The sequence below is a fragment of the Cervus canadensis genome, chromosome 25, assembly GCF_019320065.1.
Source record: "Cervus canadensis isolate Bull #8, Minnesota chromosome 25, ASM1932006v1, whole genome shotgun sequence".
NCBI lineage: Eukaryota > Metazoa > Chordata > Mammalia > Artiodactyla > Cervidae > Cervus > Cervus canadensis.
In genome coordinates this window covers 30,425,474-30,448,431 of record NC_057410.1, presented here as the reverse complement: position 1 = coordinate 30,448,431, position 22,958 = coordinate 30,425,474, and the positions used below count along the sequence as shown (strand labels likewise).

Below are 22,958 nucleotides of genomic sequence, written 5' to 3'. Positions count from 1 at the left end.
AGGGGAGAAGAGCGGAGAAGGCAATGGCAACCCACTCCAGTACTCTTGCCTGGAGAATCCCATGGACGGAGGAGCCTGGTAGGTTATAGTCCATGGGGTCGCTAAGAGTCAGACATGACTGAGCGACTTCACTTTCACTTTTCACTTTCATGCATTGGAGAAGGAAATGGCAACCCACTCCAGTATTCTTGCCTGGAGAATCCCAGGGACAGAGGAGCCTGTTGGGCTGCCATCTATGGAGTCACACAAAGTTGGACACAACTGATGTCACTTAGCAGCGGCAGCAGCAGCAGGGGAGAAGAGATTAGAGTGAGGCCTAATCTCTAATAGCTAATAAAACTGCAGTCACTCATTACATAGTAGAAGGTGATAGTTACTATTTTATGGTTTGCACACTGACCTTGTTTTTGTCTGTACTGAAATTTAGAAGTTGGTCAAAATTATGAAGGTCACTGTGTACCCTTTTCTACTGTTGATATTTTGTGAGATTGTTTTTGTCCAACTATAGAGCACCATTTCCAAGCTGTGAGACCAGGTCAACCACTAAAAATTCCAAAGTCATCTGCATTGGACCAGTTTCTAGACCACAGGAACCACTTCCCTCTTCCTCACCTGCAAAGTCACTACAGATACAAGAGTAATTATGGGTCAGTTAATAGTAGAGTTTGATGGAATCAAAATGAACACTTGTACCTAGGAAATATTCATGAGTGCATTCTCTTAAGACAAAGCGCAAGTCACTAGTGATATATGCAAGGACTGTGTCTTGTTTCAACAAATTAGATAAACATTTATTAACAGTAACATAAGAAAGAACTATGGAAGAATCAAAGTACCTGTCATTTGGATTGACTAAACTATGGGACAACCACCACCCAACACCTAGAAATATATTTTGATGTTGCTCATTATTATTTTTTACTTGACTAAAGATAAACTGATTAGCAATAGAAGAGACATGATAGGGCTGGAAAGCAGTTGCATCAAAACAAATCAAGGGACATTCTGGCCCAACCCAATAGATCAAATGCAGAAAGCTGAGGTTGATTCCATCTCACTAATAACTCTCAGCAGACAATTATCTGAAGCCATGGGTACCAATCTGAAACAGAAAAACAACATTATCAAGAGAATTCCAAAAAAAAGAAAGAGTGTGGCTTCCTGCTCTGGAATATGCAGGGAGACTAACAAATGTCAAATGACACTGAATTCAGTGGAGTCAAAAACATGAGATTTACATCCTCAGAAGATAAACACCTCAACCTTCCAGAGACAATTGGACATGCAGTCTTGAATGGAAGCCTAGTTTGGCTGGAAGTTTAGACAAAACAGAAAGACCAACATTTGTTAGTTTTCTGTGTTCTGTGACAGAAAGCAAGCCAGCCTTCTTCTGATCAAAGAAATTATTCATTTTCTCATCTCTGGTTCTCTGAGTACAGAACTTTGTGTGCCAAGTGTTGGCTCAGGCACCAAAAGAATGTAAAGCAATATTTCAAAGATTTCTCAAGACTTTCATTGCCTATGTACAAACCCATCCCTTTTCTTACTGTACAGTGTTCGGGGGAAAGTTTCTATTACAATTTTTTATTTCATCATCTTTAAAATATTTATTTCACAGACTTACTGTGAGATTTAACTTACATAATGACTATGAATTTGATGCCATATTTCCTGTCAGGTATTCGAAATCAACCATATTTGCCATTGATCTTACCAGGATGTTAAAGGACAGGCAGAAATGAACAGGAGTAGAAGGACTATACTGTGATCCTTAATAGATTTCCACATTCCCAGAAATAGCCTGAATAACACTCAAAACTTTCTGCCATAAGGAAGCCTCATTGTAAAGTTGTTTTCTCTTTCTGGAAAATTCTTTAAAGAAGCAAAGAATTTTCTGCTAAAGAGCAAACATAAAGCAGTACCTAGCCACATGGAGGCACATATTTTGGTCTTTACGCTAACAGTTCTATCGAAGATGATTTTTTCCTATTAAATGCCAATATTTCAAGAGCCACGTAGGTAAAATTGGTAAACAAAAGACTGGAAACTCCTGGCTCCCCTTAACATGGCTTTTCTCATGACTTCCTTGGCCCCCAAAATGTAGTCTATTGTGAGAATAGGTAACACAGGGAATCCAGGAGACCGGTTAGGTGGAGCGGGGGGGGGTCTTAAAAAAACAAAAGGGACAATTTCACGTGTTTGTGATGCTAGCAGCTGTAGTCATGGTGGGAGCAGCTGTGGTGGGAGCAGCAGTGGTCAAGGCAGCAGCATCAGAAGCTGAAATTAGGAGAAACATTCTAGTCAAGACATTTGACTCTTCCTCAGGCAACAAAATTTGTATCACCAGAGCTTGGACGTGCAATTCTTATTTTGAATTCATCTCTGCAAATGTCACCAATTCTGTCATACCTTTACCCTGGCTACCCTCTCTCCTCTTGCCTCATTCGTCCTAGCCCTGTTATTGGTGGGGCACAAAGAGTTTAAAGTTTCCATCCAAGGGGAATGAGGCTGAGAAAAGAGTCAAATTTTGGCTCCAGGGACTGAGCACAAAAGACCAAATCCACATGTGTCTCTGTTTACAGGGACCGTTGCTCAGAAGCAACAAGGAAAATAACTTCTAGACTGACAGTGTGGTGACTTCCTATGGAATAACTTAGAAGTGAATAGAAGTGAAGAAAGAATGAGACAATGCATCTCAGATTAGAGTAATAGTAGCTCTTTTCTTTGAATGCAGTAAAATCTCTTCCCATAGACTCCAACATGAAAGGAGGGCATATTTTTCTCACTTTCTGGAGGGACTCCATGTGCTACAGCAGTAATTGTGAGAGCCACTTAGATATAGCAGGAAATATTGGTATATTCTGGTAATAATAAAAATAAGCAAAGACTCTCTCATCCAACCCCATGTTCAAAGGGAACTTGCCTTTATTTCTCTCTCCCTACAGGGCTTCCCTGATAGCTCAGTTGGTAAAGAATCTGCCTGCAATGCAGAAGACCCCGGTTCAATTCCTGGGTTGGGAAGATCTGCTGGAGAAGGGAAAAAGCTACCCTCTCCAGTATTCTGACCTGGAGAACTCCATGATAGTCCATGGAGTTGCAAAGACTCGGACAGGACTGAGCAGCTTTCACTTTCACTAGGGATTCTCAGATAGCACAGTGGTAAAGAATCTGCCTCCAATGCAGGAGACTCAGGAGATGTGGGTTTGATTCCTGAGTTGGGAAGATCCCCTGGAGAAGGAAATGGCAACCCACTCTAGTGTTCTTGCCTGGGAAATCCCTTGGACAGAGGAGACTGGTGGCTACAGTCCATGGGGTCACAAAAGAGTCGGACACAGCTGAGCACACAGATATACAGAACCGCTAACACACAGCGTGAGTCAGACCCCATAACTGTGAGCTAAAGCCACCTCAACACCATCTCCATACCCAGACTCTAGCCATGCTGACGCAGGTCTCGTGCAGGAGAGAGAGATCTTCCAAATTGAACTCCACATGGCACATGTGGCACAGTGAGTGAGGGCAGACTAGAATCAATGCCCTTATGCCCAGAGGACACAAGTCCCCAAGCTGTGGAGGCTGAAAAGAGAGATCATCAGAATGCTTGCATGAACACAACACATAGAATGGGCAGGGTGCTATGGGAAAAACCCAAGAATGATCAGGAGTTTGCTCTACAGTCTTGGGTTTCACATTAAAGAAAGAAACTTCGGCCTGGAAACTAGGCTTTGATCCCATTACAAAGAGCAGAGCTTAGAGCCTTTCTGCTACTTGACCCCTATATTCTGCATCCTGTATCCTGCCCTCCATGTGGTCCTAATGCCATCATTTCTGTTCTACTTTCATGAAGTACATTCTCCTGCTTCATTCTGGGACAAACTGGCCTCTCTGACTCACTGGTCAAATAATCAGCTCTTCAGTTTAGTGTCATCAGAAAGACTTTACATGAACTTGCCCAAAATTCTCAGGCCACAAGCTGGGATCACATTCTCCTGGCCTTTCTGATAGAAAAAATAAATGACTGATCCAAAATTAATATAAACTCCTGCCAGTGACTTCATATTATTGAATAACATGTAAGAAATATGCAGATTTTCTATGTTCATCATGAATTTTTGAATCAGGAAGAAGGTTTTCCCAGGCTTGTGCTTAGGATTCTTTATAACCTGTCCCCCATGGAAGCTCTGACATGAGGTTGAGATGGAAAATGGTCATTGCAGGAAGGAGATTAAGTGCAAGTACAGACTCATCAGGAGAAGTATCAGTAGGAACTTCTGTTGTATCCTCTGAAAGAGAAAAATGAAAAATAGGATGTTAGTTGAACACCAGTTTTGGGTGTGGAAAGAAGAACATAGGCAGTGGTGCAGGCTTCCACAGATGAATAACAACTAGTCCTTGGTGCACATGCTGAAGGCAGAAACATCCACGGATAACATAAAATCCTACAAAAACATAGCATGTGGTCACTTTCGCTTTCCTGAAACAAACCTCTGATTTATGTTCTTAAACAGCTTTTATAGCCTCTGACCATGAAACTGGGCTCAAAGGTCAGAAGTGACTAAACATCTGACTGAATTTGGAAAACCCAAAATGTAAAGTCAACTCTATTGTGATGGAACAGGCGATTAGAGTAGAGGACAGGGGGGACCAGCATTCTAGGCCCTCCCAAAACCATGTCTACACAGAATTCATATCTTAATGTACTGTTCCTCCAGACCTCACTTCCAGATAATCTTTATTTATGGCCAGAAACCAGGATGGTGGAAACTGCCATCAGTGGAAATAGTGCGAACATCTTCATGATGGTCAATTGCAGAACAAGGTGTACATAAAGGAAATTTTCAGAGCCCGGAGGAAGGCAAGATTCTGACTCCACAATTCCACATCCTGACATTGCAGGCAGAGGACACCAATCTTAAGCTGCCAGACCAGAATCCGGGTTAGTAATTGCCAACTAACCTGGCATTAATGGCAACATTAATGCCAGCAATGTTAGTACTCAGAGAAACCACTGGAGAATCAACAGCACAGCCAGAGACTTCTGTAAAACATAATGTCAATCCTTTCATTCTGACACAGGCTTTAATTTAAGAGTTTGCTATATTAAAGATTTTACAGCCATCAATTTCTCCTCTAGGCTTCCTTTTACCTTGTACATCCACAGACAACATGATTACCAGCCCCACAGCCAGCCTTCCTAATTTATTCACATCAGCAGTGCTCCTCTCAGAGACTCTGAAAGCTTACTCAGCCCTAAGTCACCTCAAAGGGAAGTAAGCAGAGTAGATTAGCCTGATTGAAGAAGCATCCTATGTTGTTGTGCATTCTTCAAGCTATGACCTCCATCCTGCACATATAGATAAGATCAGGTGACAGTCACATGGAGAGCGCCAAACACTGATATGGTCTCTCTGGATTTAAATGTGTCTTGTAAATAAATAAATAAATGTGTCTTGTGAAAATTTTCCAAGTCAAAGAGAATGAAAATAGACAGTTAAACTAACATTTGTTAATGAATCCATTTATCAGTTCATTCATTCTACAAACGTACATTGAGATTTAGACATTAGAGAAACAGCAATGACGCAAGCACACAAAAATTCCATGCCATACAACCTATTGTGGAAATTCATACATAAAAAGTAAATAGCAAAGAAGGAAGGAAAGAAGGAAAGCAGAGAGAGGAAACGAATATGTTGTATGTAAGGTATAATGAATAATGTAATGAGTAATGAATAATAATACAGGAAAGAAGATAGAAAAGAGTTGAAAATGGAAAGTAAGTTTACAGTTTTAGATAAAGTAGTCCAAAAAGGCCAATTAAATCCATAATCTCAAATTAAAACTAAATCCAATGAACAATTCAAGTCTATAATTATCCCCATAACTTTTTACTACCGCTTTTTTTGCATTACTCGATTATTTTAAATTTTTTTATTATGAAAGCAAAACTGAAAGTGTATGTGAGAAAGTAAAATTCACCAGACCATCTAACATAATAACTGAAATTACTATTAAATACTATCTTTGCTAAACACTTTTCCACACATATGAACTCTTTCTCCTCCATGCCACATTATCACTATTAGCACTACCAAAAAGCAACTGTTAAGTGAATTGCTCCATGTTCCCTTTATCATAGACAAATGTTTATATACAAATGTACATATACAAATATACAAATGTGTATATGCAAATATAGTTGATATATATGTTTCTTACAAAGTGGTATACCAAATAGCGTTACATTTTGGACTATCTGTCCTCATTGTGTACATAACAATACTTCTTTGAAATCAAAGTCAACCACTGTAGATCTGAATCATTCCTTCCAGTGGCTTCTTTAAGTTGTAATTGACTCTATCATTCCTTGTTGATGGAAATTGAGATCATTTCTGGTTTTTTAGTGCTACCAGTCATGAAGCCACTGATAAGTTTTTTCATGTACCCTTATTTACTAAATATTTTATATCCATGCTCTAGATTGCCAGAAGTTTTTTTTTTAATAAATCATATATATTTTTATTAGATGATACCCAAAAGAATCTAAAACTTAGAGTTAACAGAAACAGAAAATAGGAGCACATTTTTCCAACCATTTTGCCAGCAGTGAATTTTCCTACTTTAATTTTCTGAATCTGATCATATCAAAAGCAGTATTTGGTATGGTCATTTGCATATCCTGGATTACAGTAAATATGAGCATATTGTATATATTTATTATCAGCTGAATTTCCTCTTCTGTGATTTACCTATTCAAATATTTAAATTCAAGTAATCCTATCATTTTTGCATAATTTCTATATTAAACAAGTTTTCAAATATGTAGTTGGGACATCTTAAATTTGTGATACTTTAATATTAATTCACGTAAGGGTCACATCTCTTTCTAATCTCTGAATTTAACCAATGACATAAACCTGGCCCCAGTCACAGGGCACACTCTCTTTTGGAACATTTATCAAGGGAGTCAGACCCTGAGAGGAAACCAGGAAAGAAGCCTCAGCTTGACAAGAAGTCTCAGCATGGAATGTCACAGACATAGTCTCAATTCAGGTATCTACCACTTGCCATACACCACACAGAAATTGGAAGATTATGCAGCACTCAAGGACAGGGATGGGCATGGACACGGCTAAATTTGCAATAAGCCAGCATTAAGCAGACACATAAACAAGGGGATCATATACAGAGTTTACTACAGAGAAGAGGTGAAAAGAAGTCCAGAGTAACGTAAAGCCTGGTTAGGTTTGTGTTAGGATCACAGATCAGCTCTCATCCTGTTACTCCATCAGAGGAGATGAGGAACACAGGGCTGCACAGTGACTGTCCAGCATTAGAAAGCTGAATGCCTGCACCAGGCACAGCACTTTTCCACTAGTTACCAAGAACTTAAGTATCACCTCTCCATGGACGTCTCCAATGGCTTCCAAATTAAAGTAACCCTCAACTTGTGAGCAGATAACTTGATTCAGTTTTCATCACAATATCACTCCCTGATATTTTCTTGTCTCACTGTTTCTTTGCCCTTTGTTTCTCTGGTTTTCTGTGTCCCTTCAAATAAATAAGCTCTAAGAGAAAAAAAGCTTACTTAGTTGCATTCTATTTCACAAGACCTAGAAGAAGGCCAAGTATTTGGGAGACTATAGATGTGAGTTGATTAGGAGGAGGAATGAATGATTGAATAAATATAATACAAATATTAAGCATTCCACAAAGGGGAGGAGTTTGAGAGAGGGAAGATACTGTGAAAAGTAAGGATGCAGCAGCATGTGAATGAAATCTTGAAAAGCTGAACCACAGGCTATGATTGTGAGCTATGATGTAAAATAGATACAGAAGAACTAGGAAGACAGGAATCCCATGAACAGAATTAACTATGAAAGAATTCCAGTGGTGTTTAGGAAAAAAGTTTCTTTATTATCTCCAAATTCCAAAATCATGTAAACCTGAATAAAAAGAGGGACACAAAAAAAACAGCATGCACCTACAGATGAAGATAGGCGTACCCCACACCAGTGAGCCGTAGTCATCACTCAGCTGTACCTGATAAAACTCACAATACTTCCTGTACTGAAAATTAGGGAAGCTCCTTCCAAACCTTCCCTGTGTGCTGGTTCTTTATGTTGCTATCAGAAAAGATCTCCCCAAAGTACAAATTTTCTCCACCATTGAAATTTCCTATTTATGGGGAAAAGCTTCTAATTCTTTCCCTAATTCTCTTTCTTTTCTCATGACTGCTCCATGCTGGAAAACCCAGAAATACCCTTTCATGAAGGTAAGCAATCAGAAGTGTGTTGTTGCCATTGTTATCACTTTTACCTTTTTTCTCTTTCTATCTGGGAATACTCCACTGTTTCTTCTTCCTTTATTGTCTTTGGTATTCTTATTCTTTTTCTGACCATCTTTTCCAAAATTTCTCCCTATTTCTTTTTGCAAATCTCTCTGTCTCTTTGCATGTCTTTGTCACACTAAGTTTATCTATAGCTCTCATCATCCTTCGCCCTCATCCACAAATTGCATTTATTATATTTACATAAGTCTTACAGGCTGTGCAACATTCTCAGCCTTCCCAAACTCCCTTCCTACAAATCTGAAAATAATTACACACCAAGACAGTCCTCGTTGACACCTTGGGAAATACCCTTCGGAAAATGTGTCAGGTTTACCCTGGAATATTTAGATGACTTTTTAAGACTTTTTCCTTGTCCTCAGCCCCCTTAACCCTCACACTTACTCTCTCAGTCACTGAGTGTCACATTACCCTCCAGGACATCTAACACTTCTATTAGAACTGTGTCACTCCTGACACCTGAGGGCAGTATTGTTCTGAATATGGTGCTAGGTGCTTGTGCTCAGTCATGTCCGACTCTTTGCAACCCCATGGACTGTAGTCGTCAGGCTCCTCCCGCCATCGGATTTCCCAGGCAAGAACACTGGAGTGGGTTGCCATTTCTTTCTCCAGAATATGGTGCTAAGCAGAAGCTTACAACACCTGCATTTCTCCTTCTTCCTACTCACCACCCTCTCCACAAAAACTTACCTTAGTCTTTTACCATGATACCTGAGGGACGTTTACTTTGCATACTGTTAAGAATTTATAAAAAAAAAAAACCTGAACAAGTTACTTGTAGTAAATTTTATTGGAATTACTCTTGAGTTATTCAGCACTATAGTAGATGGGGAAACAGTGGAAGCAGTGTCAGACTTTATTTTTTTGGGCTCCAAAATCACTGCAGATGGTGGTTGCAGCCATGAAATTAAAAGACGCTTACTCCTTGGAAGGAAAGTTATGACCAATCTAGACAGCATATTAAAAAGCAGAGACATTACTTTGCCAACAAAGGTCCATCTAGTCAAGGCTATGGTTTTTCCAGTGGTCATGTATGGATGTGAGTTGAACTGTGAAGAAAGCTGAGTGCAGAAGAATTGATGCTTTTGAACTGTGGTGTTGGAGAAGACTCTTGAGAGTCCCATGGACTGCAAAGAGATCCAACCGGTCCATCCTAAAGGAGATCAGTTCTGAGTGTTCATTGGAAGGACTGATGCTAAAGCTGAAACTCCAGTACTTTGGCCACCTCATGCAAAGAGTTGACTCATTGGAAAAGACCCTGATGCTGGGAGGCATTGGGGGCAGGAGGAGAAGGGGACGACAGAGGATAAGATTGTTGGATGGCATTCACTGACTCAATGGACATGAGTTTGAGCAAGCTTTGGGAGTTGGTGATGGACAGGGAGGCCTGGCGTGCTGCAGTCAATGAGTTGCAAAGAGTTGGAGACGACTGAGCGACAACTGAATTTAACTGATGTTACTTTCAGATGTAGCACATAGTGAATTAAAATTTTTATGTTATACTCCATTTGTAGTTATAAAACATTGGCTTTATTCCCCATGCTGTACACAATATATCTTTTAGTTTAACTATTTTTTAATTAGAGGTTTAAACCTCCTAATTCCCTACTCCAGTATTACCTCACCTCACTTCCATCTCTGAACTTTTAACCTATGATTTATTCTCTTTATGTGGGAGTCTGATTCCTTTTTGTAAAATGACTACTTTTTTCATTTTTAGGTTGCACATGAAAGTGATAACACAGTATTTGGCTTTCTCTGTCTTACTGATTTCACTAAATATAATACCCCCCAGATCTATTTATAAATGAAACCCAAATTGAAAAGGAGAAAGTAAAACTATCATTGTTTGCAGGTGACATGATATTCTTAAAGACACCACCGGAAAAATATGAGACCCCATCAATAAATTCAGTATAGTTGCAGAATAGAATATTCATATACAGAAATCTCTGTGTTTTCATATACTAACAATGAACTATAAGAAAGAGAAATTAAGGAAACAATCTCATTTAAAATTGCCTCAAAAAGGATAAAATACTATGAGTAAGCCTGCCTAAGGAGTTAAACGACATGGACTTGGAAAAAAGCATAAAACACTGATGAAAGAATTGAAAATTACAAAAATGTATGGGAAGACATAGCATGATCATGGATTGGAAAAATTAATATTGTTAAAATGACCATACTACCCAGGGCAGCCTATAGATTCAATGTGATCCCTATCAAAATACAAATGGTGTTTTTCTCAGAAATAGAACAAATATTTTAAAAATTTGGATGAAAATTGCAAAGAGCCCAAATAGCCAAAAGAATCTTGAGAAGTTAGAGTAGAGCTGAAGTTATGTTCCTTGACTTCAGGCTATATTAAATAGCTACAGTTATGGTATGATACTGACAGAAGAACAGACACAGAAACCAATGCAACAGAGCAGATTGCCCAGAAATCAATTCATACACTTGTGACCAATGTTTATTTGACAAAGGAGGCAAGAATACATAACAGGGAGAAGACAATCTCTTCTATAACTGGTTCTGGGGGAATTGGCCAGTTAGATGGAGAAGAATGAAATTAGAACATTTCCCCACAACCTATAAAATAGTAAACTCAAGGGAGTCCCCTGGCGGTTCAGTGGTTAAGACTTTGTACTCCATGGTTCAATCTATGATAGGAAAATTAAGATACCACATGTCACTTGGCATGGCCAGTACATAAATAAATAAAAGGTAAACTCAAAATGAATTAAAGATCTAGAGATAAGGCCAGAAAACACAAAACTCCTAGAAGAAAACAAGCAGAACACTCATTGACATAAACCGTAGCAATACTTTTTTTGGATCCCTCTCCTAAGGCAAAGGAAATAAAAACAAACAAATTGGGCCTATATAAACTTAAAAGCTTTTGCAGAGTGAATTAAACCATTGAAGGAATGCAAAACAACCAAAAAATGATAGAAAATATTTGCAAATGAAATGCCCAATAAGAGTTTAATATCCCAAGTGTGTAAGAAGCTCACATACCTGAATATCAAAGAAACAACCAAATTGCAAAATGAATAGAAGACATAAATAGACATTTTTCCAAGAAAACAATACAGATGGCCGATAGGCACATGAAAGGATTCTTAAGTCTGTAACCATCCCAGAAATGCGAATCAAAACCACAATGAGCTATCATCTCATCTTTTAGGATGGCTATTATCACAATGACAATACATAACAAGTGTTGGAGAGAGATGTGGGGAAAAGGGAACCCTTGTGCACAGTCGGTGGGAACATAAATTAGTATAGTTATCTGGGGAACAGTATGAAGTTTCCTCAAAAAAATTAGACATAGAACTACCATGTGATCCAGCAATTCCTCTCATATTTGTCTGAAGAAAACTAAAACACTAGCTCAGAGAGCTGTAAGCACACTGCTGTTTATAGTAGCATTATTTACAACAGCCAACATATGGAAGCAACCTAAGTGTTCATCAACAGATAAATGTATGAAGAAGATATTACATATATTATATATAATGGAATATGACAAAGTCTTAGAAGAAGAATGAAATTTTGTAATGTGCAACAACATAGATGGTTCTGGAGGGTATTATGCCTAGTGGAGTAAGAAAGACAAATAATGAATGTTATCATTGATACATGGAAACAAAAAAGTGAAAAAAGTAATGATTATACAAAAAAGAATCAGACTCACAGATATAGAGAGCCAACTATTGATTACCAGCTGGGGAACAGAAGTGGGGAGGGGCAATATAGAAGTGAGGCATTGACAGCTATAATCTAATGAGCATAAAATAAGGATAACCATATATTGTATTGCATGGGGAACATAGCCAATATTTTATAACTGTAAATTGAGCAAAATAATGTATAGAATTTTTGAATTACTATGTTGCATACCTGAAAGTAATATAACATTGCAAATCATATATACTTCAATAATATTTTTTTAAAAAACTGTCGGATTTTAAAGTTTCATTATGCATTACTCTCAACCCAGAATCTATCTGTTCCTCTCTTCAAATCTGTAACCAGTTTTTCTGACAGCAGTGCTGAATAATTTAACAGTAATTCCAGATAAAAATTACCAGAATGTCCAAAAACTTGATCAGGTTTTTTAATTAATACTTGATTGTGTGCAAAGTAAATTCCAGCAAGTATGATGATGGAAGACTAAGCTATGTTTTGGGGTAAAGGGAGCTGAGAATTCCATGAACTGGACAGTCCATGGGGTTGCAAAGAGCAGGACACGACCAAGTGACTTTCACTCTCACTTTTCACTTTCTTTTTTTTTTTTTATGAAAACAGGTATTTATTATAGAACAATGCCTAAAAATTAAAGGCTTAAACAACAACAAAAAACATAATTCCACACATTGACATTGACTTTGTAGCATGAAAATTCTTAGCCTGAACAGGCAAGTTTGTTCTTGATGAATTAACATATAATAAATTCTCATGACATGATTCCAAAATATATGTATGAACTGACTTGACATGTTTATAAACATAACGGCAATTTAAACACTGGTATTAGTTTTCATGAGTTCAATTCAAGGTTAGTAACTGGAGAGTTATATTAGAAAAAAAAATCTGAGATAAAATACTCTTTAGGAAGCTACCACATACCTATGTACATTTGAAGACCAAGGGTTAAAAGTCCACTCCTGATGAACACCGCTAAGCAAAGGATGTATAACATCCATCACACGTCTGTTCCAAAAACAGCATGTTTCCAAAAGCATACGTTTCTTTACACACAAACATTACGGCCCTAATGACTACAGAGGAGCCGACAGAGCGCGTTCCAAAGCATGCCCTCATCCCTGAGCCTTATCCTAAGGCCTCTACTTTAATCTTGGGGCTTTAAGAACATCTTCTTTGCTTTAATTGGTTTTATGCCTCCATTTTCATCTTCTTCGTAAATGGCACGGTCTCTTTTCTTGGCAAACTTTTTCCCAATTGTCCCCACCAAGGTCTCATATCTTCTAGCCATTTCTTCATCTGAGACATCAAGCTCCACTGTTTGCTCTTCAACTTCTTCTGCTTTGTTCTTAGCATTCATCTGAAGCATTAATTTCTCAACCTCAGGATTAAATCCTCTGAATGACATTCTTCCGTAGAGAAGATCTTCACACAACAAGAAACTCTGCTCTTCTATAATGAAACTCTTTCTCTTTCAGCTCAGGCAAATCCAAGTACCAGTGCTCTTCACTAATGATTTTCTTTTCTTCCTCTTCTAGTTGTTTCTTGGTTTCCGAGTCCAGTCCCCTTTGCATGAACTTCATGCGCAGCAAGTTCTTGGACAACTTAGTTTTGCGCTCGGCCGCCATACTGACTCCCTCACTTTTCACTTTCAAAGGGAGCTGAGCCAGAAGGAGGAGGACTGAAGGTATTCCAAGGCCTGCTTGGTACCACATTCAGAACCATACTGCCCTCAGGTGCCAGGAAGGACAGTCTTGTAGTGGAAGCGTTTTCAGATGTCCAGGAGGGTAATGTGATGGTCAAAGACTGAAAGAGTAAGTGTGAGGATTGAGGGGACTGAGGACGAAGAAAATGGGTGCTTATGTAAGTATTCCAGGGTAAGCCACACACAGTATTCAGAAGGATGTTTCCCCAAGGTGTCAGGGAGGACAGTCTCAGTGTGTATTTATTTTCATATGATCAGGACGGGTGTTTGGGAAGCTGGAGAATGTTGCATAGCCTGTAAAATTTACCTAAATAAGATAAAGGCACTTTGTTAGTAAAATTTGGATGAAGGGAGCTATAGACAAACTATGTGTGACAAAGACTTCCAGAGAGATAGAGAGACTTGGAGAAAGAGCTTCTGGAAAAGATACTCAGAAAAAGAATTCCAAAAGATAATAAATGAAGAAGAAACAGTGGCATATACCCAGAGAAATGGAGAAAAATAAAATAAAGTGATAACACAAGATTCTGGAAAAGATACTCAGAAAAAGAATATACAAGATAATAAATGAAGACGAAACAGTGGAGTATTCCCAGAGAAAAAAATTAAAGTGATAACAGGAGATTCTAGAAAAGATACCAGAAAAAGAATACAAAAGATAATAAATGAAGAAGAAACAGTGGCGTATCCTTAGAGAAATAGAGAAAAAAAGTAAAGTGATAAGACTAGTATAATATTTCTTCTGAATTGTTTTGGTTCATGGAAGACCATGTTTTGGTTTTCTGTATTTTTCAGCATGGAGCATCCATTTAAAATTTATGTGAACAGGAGTGGCACTTATAGGGAATTGATATAAACCAGTTGAGTGCAATGAGCCTAGACTGGGAAAAGAATGAAAATTAGGAAACAGTTTGGAATTTCTTTTCCTTAATTACAGAAACTAAATAGTGGAGAGAATTTGCTTAGGAGAAATCTTTCCTGACAGTTGAATAATGAACCCAGGGAGGGTTTGGAAAGATCTTTCCTGAATTTTCAGTACAGGAACTATTTTGAGGTTTTTCTGGTCCAGCTGAGTAGTGACTATGCTTCACTTGTGTCTAGAATTCCTATCTTCATGTGTAACTGCATGCTGGGTTTTTTTGTAACCCTGTATTATCCATATTTTTGTGACTATATAATTTTGAGACAGTGAAGAATCTTTGTACCTAAACACCATTGGAATTCTTCCATAGTTAATTCTGTTCATGGGATTCCTCTCTAATCTTTTTTTGTTGTTTATTTCATATCTTAATTCACATTCATAGCCTGAGGGTCTCTTCCAAGGTCTCCCTTAACCTTTTGTTTTCACATTATACTTCCTCCTAATACCTTCCTTAAAGACCTCCCTTTTGTGTTATGTGTATTATATGATTTGTTTTTCACTCATTATTTCATTCATTTGTTCACTCATTCCATCATTCATTCTAGTTAACTCACATTTATCAAGAGCCTATCCAGTGGCATTCTTCTAGATCTTGATAGAGTTGACAACTTTTTTTTTTTTCTCTCTTCGAGCTTGTTTACTTGACAGGGACAGAAAACCAGAGAAGCCATGATCGAAGAAACAGTAAGACAAGAAAATATCAGAGTGATAAATATTGTGATGAATATAAAATCAAATTATCTGCACACAAGTTGAAGATTCCTTTAGTTTGAAAGCCATTGGAGACTTCCATGAAGAGGTGCTATTTAAGTCGAGATGAACAGTGATAATGGACGACGATAGACAAAGGTATTGATGAGCAGTAGAAATGTGTTGTGTCTGCACACCGTGCTTAGTGCACGCATTCAGATTCCTAATGTTGGACAGTCATTGTGCAGCCCTGTGTGCTTCTCAGCTCCTCTGATGGAAGAATAGAAGGTGATCCGACCGTTGATCTTAACATCAAATCCTCCTGGGCTTCACATCACCCCAAGGCATCTCTTCACCTCTCTTCTCTGTTATTAACTCGTATCCTATCCCCTTGCTAGTCTGTGTCTGGTTAATGCTGGTTTATTGGAAACAGCTCTGTCATTGCCCATCCCAGTCCATCACTGCTGCAGAAACTTCCAACTTCCAATATACCACAGGTGTATGGCAATCGGTGAGCAGTCTGAATTGGACCGAGTCCCTGATGCTCCTCTATAAGAACTCCAGCCATACTGAGACTTCTTTTCTGGTTTCCTCTCAGTATTTTGCTCCCTTATTAAATGATCCATATCTGAGTGCACACATAGGTGACTGGGGCCAGGTTTGTAATCAGTGGGGAAATCCAGAGATTAGAAAGAGATGCAACATTTGCATGAATGAATATTAAAATATCACAAATTTAAGATGTCCCTGTCATATATTTTTTTAATTGCTTAATATACAAATTAGATTAAGATGAAAGAACTACTTGAATTTAAAACCTCCAATATTTATTGTGAATAAAATTAAAACATGTGGGTTAGATTGGAAAACTGTGATTTGTATAAAAGGTAAAGAATGTTAAAATTTGTTATGTACCATAAGTTCTTAAAATGACAGGAAAACAGAATAGGTTTAAGATTTGAATAGGTAAATCACAGAAGAGGAAATTTAACTGGTCAATAAATATATGGAATATGCTCTATTTATAGTCACCCAGGAAATGCAAATGAGTATAATAAATACTGCTTTTGACGTTTCAAGTTGGCAAGATTAAACTGAGGTAAATTTACTGCTGGCAAGAAGGTTAGCAAAATGTGCTCCTATTTTTGTTTCTGTTAATACTAATTTTTAGAGTCTTTCGGGAAAGCAATTTTGTACAGTTTAACAAAAATATACGTATGATTTATTCAAAAACCTCTGGCAATCTAGAGCACTGATACAAAAAATTTGGTAAATATCATTTAAAAAGCATATCATTGGCTTCACAATTAATAGTAGCAAAAAACTAGAAATGACCTCAATTCCCATCCACAGGGAATGCTAGAGTCAATTATGACATAATGAAGCCACTGGAAGAAATTATATACTAGATCTATAATGTCTGACTTCGATTTCAAAGGTGTAAGGCTGTCTGCACAATGAGGAAGAATGGTCCAGAATATAATGCCATTTGGTATATCATTTTTTAAGAAACATATATACACACATTTGTATATATACACATTTGTCTATTACAAGGGGAACCTGGAGCAATTCACTTAACAGGTGCTTTTTGGTGGTGCTAATAATGAGTGTGCAATGGCCGGCATGGAGGAGCATGATTTCACATGAGCAGAAATGTGTTTAGCAAATATATAATTACCCAAGTAGTAATGTCAGTTATCTCATTGCATTAGATGATGTGGTAAATTTTACATTCTTATATATACTTCCATTTTTTGTTTCATAACAGAAATTATGAAAATAATTAAGTGATGGGAAAGGCAGTAGTAAAAATTTTGGAGATACATTATGAATTTAATTTGAGTTGTTAATTGCACTTCATTTTAATTTAACATTGTGGTTTTAATAAGCCTTTCTGGGTTACTTTATCTAAAATTATAACCTCCCTTTTCATCTCCAAAAACTCTTTCCTTTCTTCTTCTCTGTATTATTATTTATTAGGCCAGTAACATTACATAGGAAATATTTCTTTCTTTCATGTTTCTTTCTTTCCTTTTCCATCTTTTCTTCTCCTTTCCTTCCTTCCATCCTTTCTCCCTCCCACCCTTCCTGTTTACTTTCTTATGTATGAATTTGCACAATAAGATGTATAGCATGGAATTTTTGTGCGATTTGTTCATTGTTTCTCTAAGATGACACCACCCTTCTGGCAGAAAGAGAAGAGGAATTAAAGAGCTTCTTGATGAAGGTGAAAGAGGAGAGTGAAAAAGCTGGCTTAAAACTCAACATTCAAAAAACTAAGATCATAGCATCCAATCCCATCACTTTATGGCAAATAGATGGGGAAACTATGGAAATAGTGACAGATTTTATTTTCTTGGGCTTCAAAATCACTGTGGACGGTGACTGCAGCCATAAAATCAAAAGACACTTGTTCCTTGGAAGAAAAGCAGTGACAAACCTAGACAGTGTATTAAAAAGCACAGGCATTACTTTGCCTATAAAGGTCTGTATAGTCAAAGCTACGGTTTTTTCAGTAGTCATGTATGGAGGTGGTGGACCATAAAGAAGGCTGAGCGCTGAAGAATTGATGCTTTCAAACTGTGTGTTGGAGAAGACTCTTGAGAGTCCCTTGGACTGCAAGGAGATCCAACCAGTCCATCCTAAAGAAAATCAACCCTGATTATTCATTGGAAAGACTGATGCTGAAACTGAAACTCCAGTACTTTGGCCACCTGATGCAGAAGGCTGACTCATTGGAAAATACCCTGATGCTGGGAAAGATTGCAGGAGGAGAAGGGAATGACAGAGGAGGAGATGGTTGGATGGCATCACCAACTCAATGGACATGAGTTTGAGCAAACTCCAGGAGATGGTGAAGGACAGGGAAGCCTGGCATGCTGCAGAGAGTCCACGGGGTCGCAAAGAGTCGGAAATGACTGAGCGACTGAACAGCAACAAATCACTCAATGAATATTTGTAGAATGAATGAATTGCCACAACAGATTCATTAATAAGTGTTAAACTTTCTCTTTTCTTTCTCTTTCACTTTGAAACTTTTCACAAGACACATTTAGATTCAGAAAAATCTTATCAATGCTGGGCTCTCTCTGTGTGTCATCTGACCTGATCTCTAGGTGCAGGAGGGAGGTGATAGCATGAGGAATGCACAGCCCCCCTAAAGAGGATGGTTCTTCAATCAGGCCTATTGTATCCTGATTAATCTTTTTTGAGGAGACAATGACTGAGTAAGCTTCAAAAGTCTCTGAAAAGAGCACTGTAGATTTGAGTAAAACGAGAAGGCTGGGTGTGTGGTTGGTAATCATGGTGTCAATTTATATCACGAGCCAAGAGGAAGCCTGGAGGAGAAGTTGATGCTTATAAAATCTTTAATATGGCCAACTCTTGAATTAAAGCCTGCGTCAGAATGAGGGGATTGAAATTATGATTTCCAAGAGCCTCTGGCTATGCTGCTGATTCTCCTGTGGTTTCTCTGAGAACAGACATTCCTGGCATGAACAAACCTGGATTCTGGTCTTGCGGCTTCTGATTGGCATCCTCTGCCTATATAATGTCAGGATGTGGAATCCTAGAGTCGGAGTCTTATCTTCCTCTGGATTCTGAAGCTTTCCTCTGTGCTGCCTGCTCAACAACTGACCATCATGAAGTTTTTGGTGTTCCTGGCACTGGTGGCAGTTTCCACCTTCCTGGTTTCTGGCCGTAAGTAAAGATTCTTACCTGAAAACAAGGTTTTGATGAGCCGTACATCAAGCTGTGTGGAAGTGTGTTTGGAGGAGTCTAAAATTATGGCCCCTCCTGTCCTCTACTCCATTTCCCTGTTCCAGTACCATTTTCATAGACGATTCATGAATGAGTTGACTCTACCCTTTGGCTTTTCCTAATTCAGTCAGATCTTTGCTCAGTTCTAACTTTGGACCCCGGCTTCATGGTTAGAGTCAGTAAAATCTATTTAAAGTATGTAAAATCAGAGGTTTATTTCAGGAAAGCAAAAGTGAGCGCATGTTATGGTTTTGTGGGATTTTATATTATCTATCTATCTATCTATATATATATAATATATAATATTTTATATTATCTTTTCCCCCTCAATGTGTGTACCAAAGGCTAAAGTGATTCATCTGTGGAAGGCTGCCCCATTGTCCATATTCTTATTCTCTCCACACCCAAAACTGGTGTTCAATGCACATTCTGTTTTTCCCTTTTCTCTTTCAGAGGATACAGGAACAATTCCTGCTAGTTCTTCTCCGGGTGAGTTTGCACTTGCACTTCATCTCCTTCTTGCAGTGACCATTTTCCATCCCAGTCTCATGTCAGAGCTTCCATGAGAGATGGGTTATAAAAATTCTATGAAAAAACCTGGAAAAGTATTGTTCCTCATATAAAAATTCATGGTTTAGTCACTAAGTCATGTCCAACTCTTTGCGACCCCATGGGCTGTAGCCTGCCAGGCTCCTCTGTCCATGGCATTTTCCAGGCAAGAATACTGGAGTAGGTCTCCACTTCCTTTTCCAGAAGATATTCTGGTCCCAGGAATCAAACCAGGGTCTCCTGCATTGCAGACGGATTCCTGCATTGCAGGCGGATTCTTTACTAACTGAGCTAGGAGGGAATTCATGGAAACATATAAGAATCAGCTTATTTTTTATACAGCATTTGATAATATTAAGTCTCTTGCATGGATTTACAAAAATTTGGGGTCAATCATTGATTTTTCTCCAACAAAAGAACAGGATGAGGTGGTCTTATGTGACCTGAGAATTTTGGGAATGTGCATGAAAGTCTTTCTGGTCATGCTGATTTGAAGGATTGAATACATGGCCATTGCTTCAAGGAGAGGCCTGAAGGACGGAAGAGAACGCACACCCTGAAAGTGATTCGGAAATGAGGGCATGAGGATCACATGGGAGGGCAGGATACAGGATGTGTAATGTAGGCGTCAAGTAAAAGAAGGGCTCTAAGCTTTGAGATTTGTAATGGCATCAATGCCTAATTCCCAGGCTGAGGTTTGTGTATCTTCTTTAAAGTGAATCGCAAGGCTGTGGACCAAACTCCTAGTCATTCTTGGGCTTTCTCCACAGCACCCTGCGCATTCTATGCTGTGTGTGTCATGCTCATGTGGGCATTTTGAAGATCTTTCTTTTCAGCCTCCACAGCTTGGAGACTTGGGTTCTCTGGTCATGAAGTCACTGACTCTTGTTTGACTTCATACACTGTGCCACATGTGCCATGTGGGGTTCACCTTAAAAAAATTCTCTCTCCTACATGAGGCCTGAGATAGGGTATGGAGATGGTGTTGAGGTGGTTTTAGCTCAGAGTTTGGGGGTCTGATTTGCTGTTTGCTCTGTAGGGGGAAATAAATCTCATCAATCTTGGCAGGTTCCCTTTGAATACAGGGCAGGTGACAGAGCCTTTGCTTAGCTTTATTATTATCAGAATAATACAAATATTTCCCATTATTTCTAAGGGGCTCTCACAAATACTACTGTAGTACATGGAATCTTTGTGCCCTCCAAATGTGAGACAAATATACCCCGCCTTTCACGCAGGAATCTGTGGCAAGTGATTTTACTGCATGCATAGAAAGGAGATAGTACTTCTCAAGCAGAGTTGGTAGCCAGAGCAATTGTGTAACAGTATTGCTATAATTTGCAGAGATGAATTCAGAATGAGAAATGCATGTCCAAACTTGGGCAGCACAAATTTTATTGCCTGAGGAAGAATCAAATGTCTTGACTGCATTGTGTCCTAATTTCAACCTCTTATTCAACCACTCTTGATCCCCCTGCCACCTCTGCTGCAGCCACAGAGTCCACTACGGCTGCGACATCCACTGCTGCTCCCACCACATCCACTGCGGCTGCGACATCCACGGCTGCTGCCACATCCACTGCTGCTCCCACCACATCCACTGCGGCTGCGACGTCCACTGCTGCTCCCACCACATCCACTGCGGCTGCCACAACCACCACTGCTGCCAAGACCACCATGTCCTACGAAGACTGCCTCTTTTATTTTCGTAAGTTTACACTATGAGTACTTTCTTTATGGGTTTGCTGGAATCACTGTATTCCCTATTCTCAGATTAGACTATATTTAGGGAGCAGAAGAAGTCATGAGAAAAGCCCTGTTATCTTCTCTTTATTCTCTAATTCCTTGTGGATTTACATATTGAGTCACAGAGAGACATCGGGGCTGCCAGAAGTCTGCAGTTTCTTGTTTACCAATTTCACCTGTGTGGCTCTTGAAATACTGGCCCCTAACAGGCAAAATTCATCTTCAGCAGAATTGACACAGGAAAGACCAAAATATGGGTCTCCCCGAAGCCAGGAACTTCTTTATGTTTGCTTTTTTCTACCAGAAAGGTCTTTGTTTCTTTTAAAGAATATTCAAAAATAGAAACTAGCATTATAATGAGGCTTCCTTGATGTAGTTAGTGTTGAGTATCATTCAGGGTATTTCTTGGAATGCGGAAATCCATTGAGGGTCTAGGGTACAGTCTTCCTATTTCTGGTTAGATTCTCTCTATCTTTCAACAGCCTAGTAAAATCAATGACAAATGTGATTGATTCGGAATATATGACAGAGAATGTGTTATAAATTCACATATATAATGTAATTTAAATCACAGTAATGCTATGAAATAAGTATTTTAAAGATAACAAAATTAAAAATTACAGTAAAAACTTTCCCCAGAATATTATGCAGTCAGAAAAAGGTATGGATTTGTTCATAAACAAGGAAAGACATGTGGAACCTTTGAAAGACTCCATTATACTCTTTCTGTGTCTGAGACAATGCTTGGCACCCATCTCTAAGTTCTATATTGCATAGCCTATGGGTGAGATTATGAATAATTGTCTCTTATCAGAAGGCTGGATTGGTTTGTGCCATATACATGAAGAACTAATCCATATTGGTTGTCTCTCTGTTTTCTCTAAACTTCCTGCTGACCTAGATTTCCATCCCAGCCTGTGTGTCCTGTTGCCTCTGGATGGGAATTAGGTGTTTATCTTCCAGGGATATAAATTTCATCTCTTTTTGATTCCACTGAATCAGTGTCATTTGACATCTGTTAGTCTTGCAGTGTCCCAGGAAGGAAAACACATTCTTCACTGTTTTTGGAAAACCTCTTCACAATATTTTTTTTCCTGTTTCAGGTTTTACCCCATGGCTTCGGATCATTTACTGCTAAAAGTTATCACTGAGATGGAATCAGCTTCAGCCTTCTATATTGATCTTACTGGATTCGGCCAGAATGTCCCTTGATTTGTTTCACTGCTGCTACTTTCCAGCCCTATCGTATCTCTCTTATCTCTAATCAGTTTCTATTCATTCAAATAAAATGATGAGTGACATCAAAAATAGTAGTTATTTTTTTAGCTGTCGGCCGAGCGGTCATCCAATCATTATGTCAAGTGATAGATATTTTGAATCTTACCCAGTTCTTCCCTATATTACTGTAAATAAATGGACCCCCTACATATTTATCTAATTTTTAAAAACAAGTCACAATCCTTGTGTATATCACTGGTGACTAGAGCTTTCTCTATGTGAATCAATATTTCCTAGGTATAAAG

At 38.6% G+C, this 22,958-nt stretch overlaps 1 protein-coding gene and 1 pseudogene across 2 annotated transcripts; one reads left to right on the top strand and one right to left on the bottom strand.

Moving 5' to 3' along the window:
• Positions 1-13,188: 13,188 nt before the first annotated feature.
• Positions 13,189-13,693, bottom strand: LOC122427353 (annotated as a pseudogene). The gene has a single exon (XR_006265400.1). The product of XR_006265400.1 is annotated as an M-phase phosphoprotein 6-like (transcript).
• Positions 13,694-18,940: 5,247 nt separating this feature from the next.
• On the top strand, positions 18,941-22,743 carry MUCL1 (mucin like 1). Its single transcript, XM_043446771.1, has 4 exons — positions 18,941-19,080; positions 19,594-19,629; positions 21,182-21,397; positions 22,539-22,743. Exons 1-4 carry the CDS (start codon positions 19,023-19,025, stop codon positions 22,571-22,573), a joined length of 345 nt encoding a protein of 114 aa, XP_043302706.1. The 5' UTR covers positions 18,941-19,022; the 3' UTR covers positions 22,574-22,743.
• Positions 22,744-22,958: the final 215 nt, after the last annotated feature.

Excerpts from the sequence above, each read along its gene's own strand:
- MUCL1 (XM_043446771.1), top strand. The coding sequence starts at position 19,023 with ATGAAGTTTTTGGTGTTCCTGGCACTGGTGGCAGTTTCCACCTTCCTG. Across the intron at positions 19,081-19,593 it reads CACCTTCCTGGTTTCTGGCC|AGGATACAGGAACAATTCCT; the intron begins GTAAGTAAAGAT and ends TTTCTCTTTCAG. Across the intron at positions 21,398-22,538 it reads AGACTGCCTCTTTTATTTTC|GTTTTACCCCATGGCTTCGG; the intron begins GTAAGTTTACAC and ends TTCCTGTTTCAG.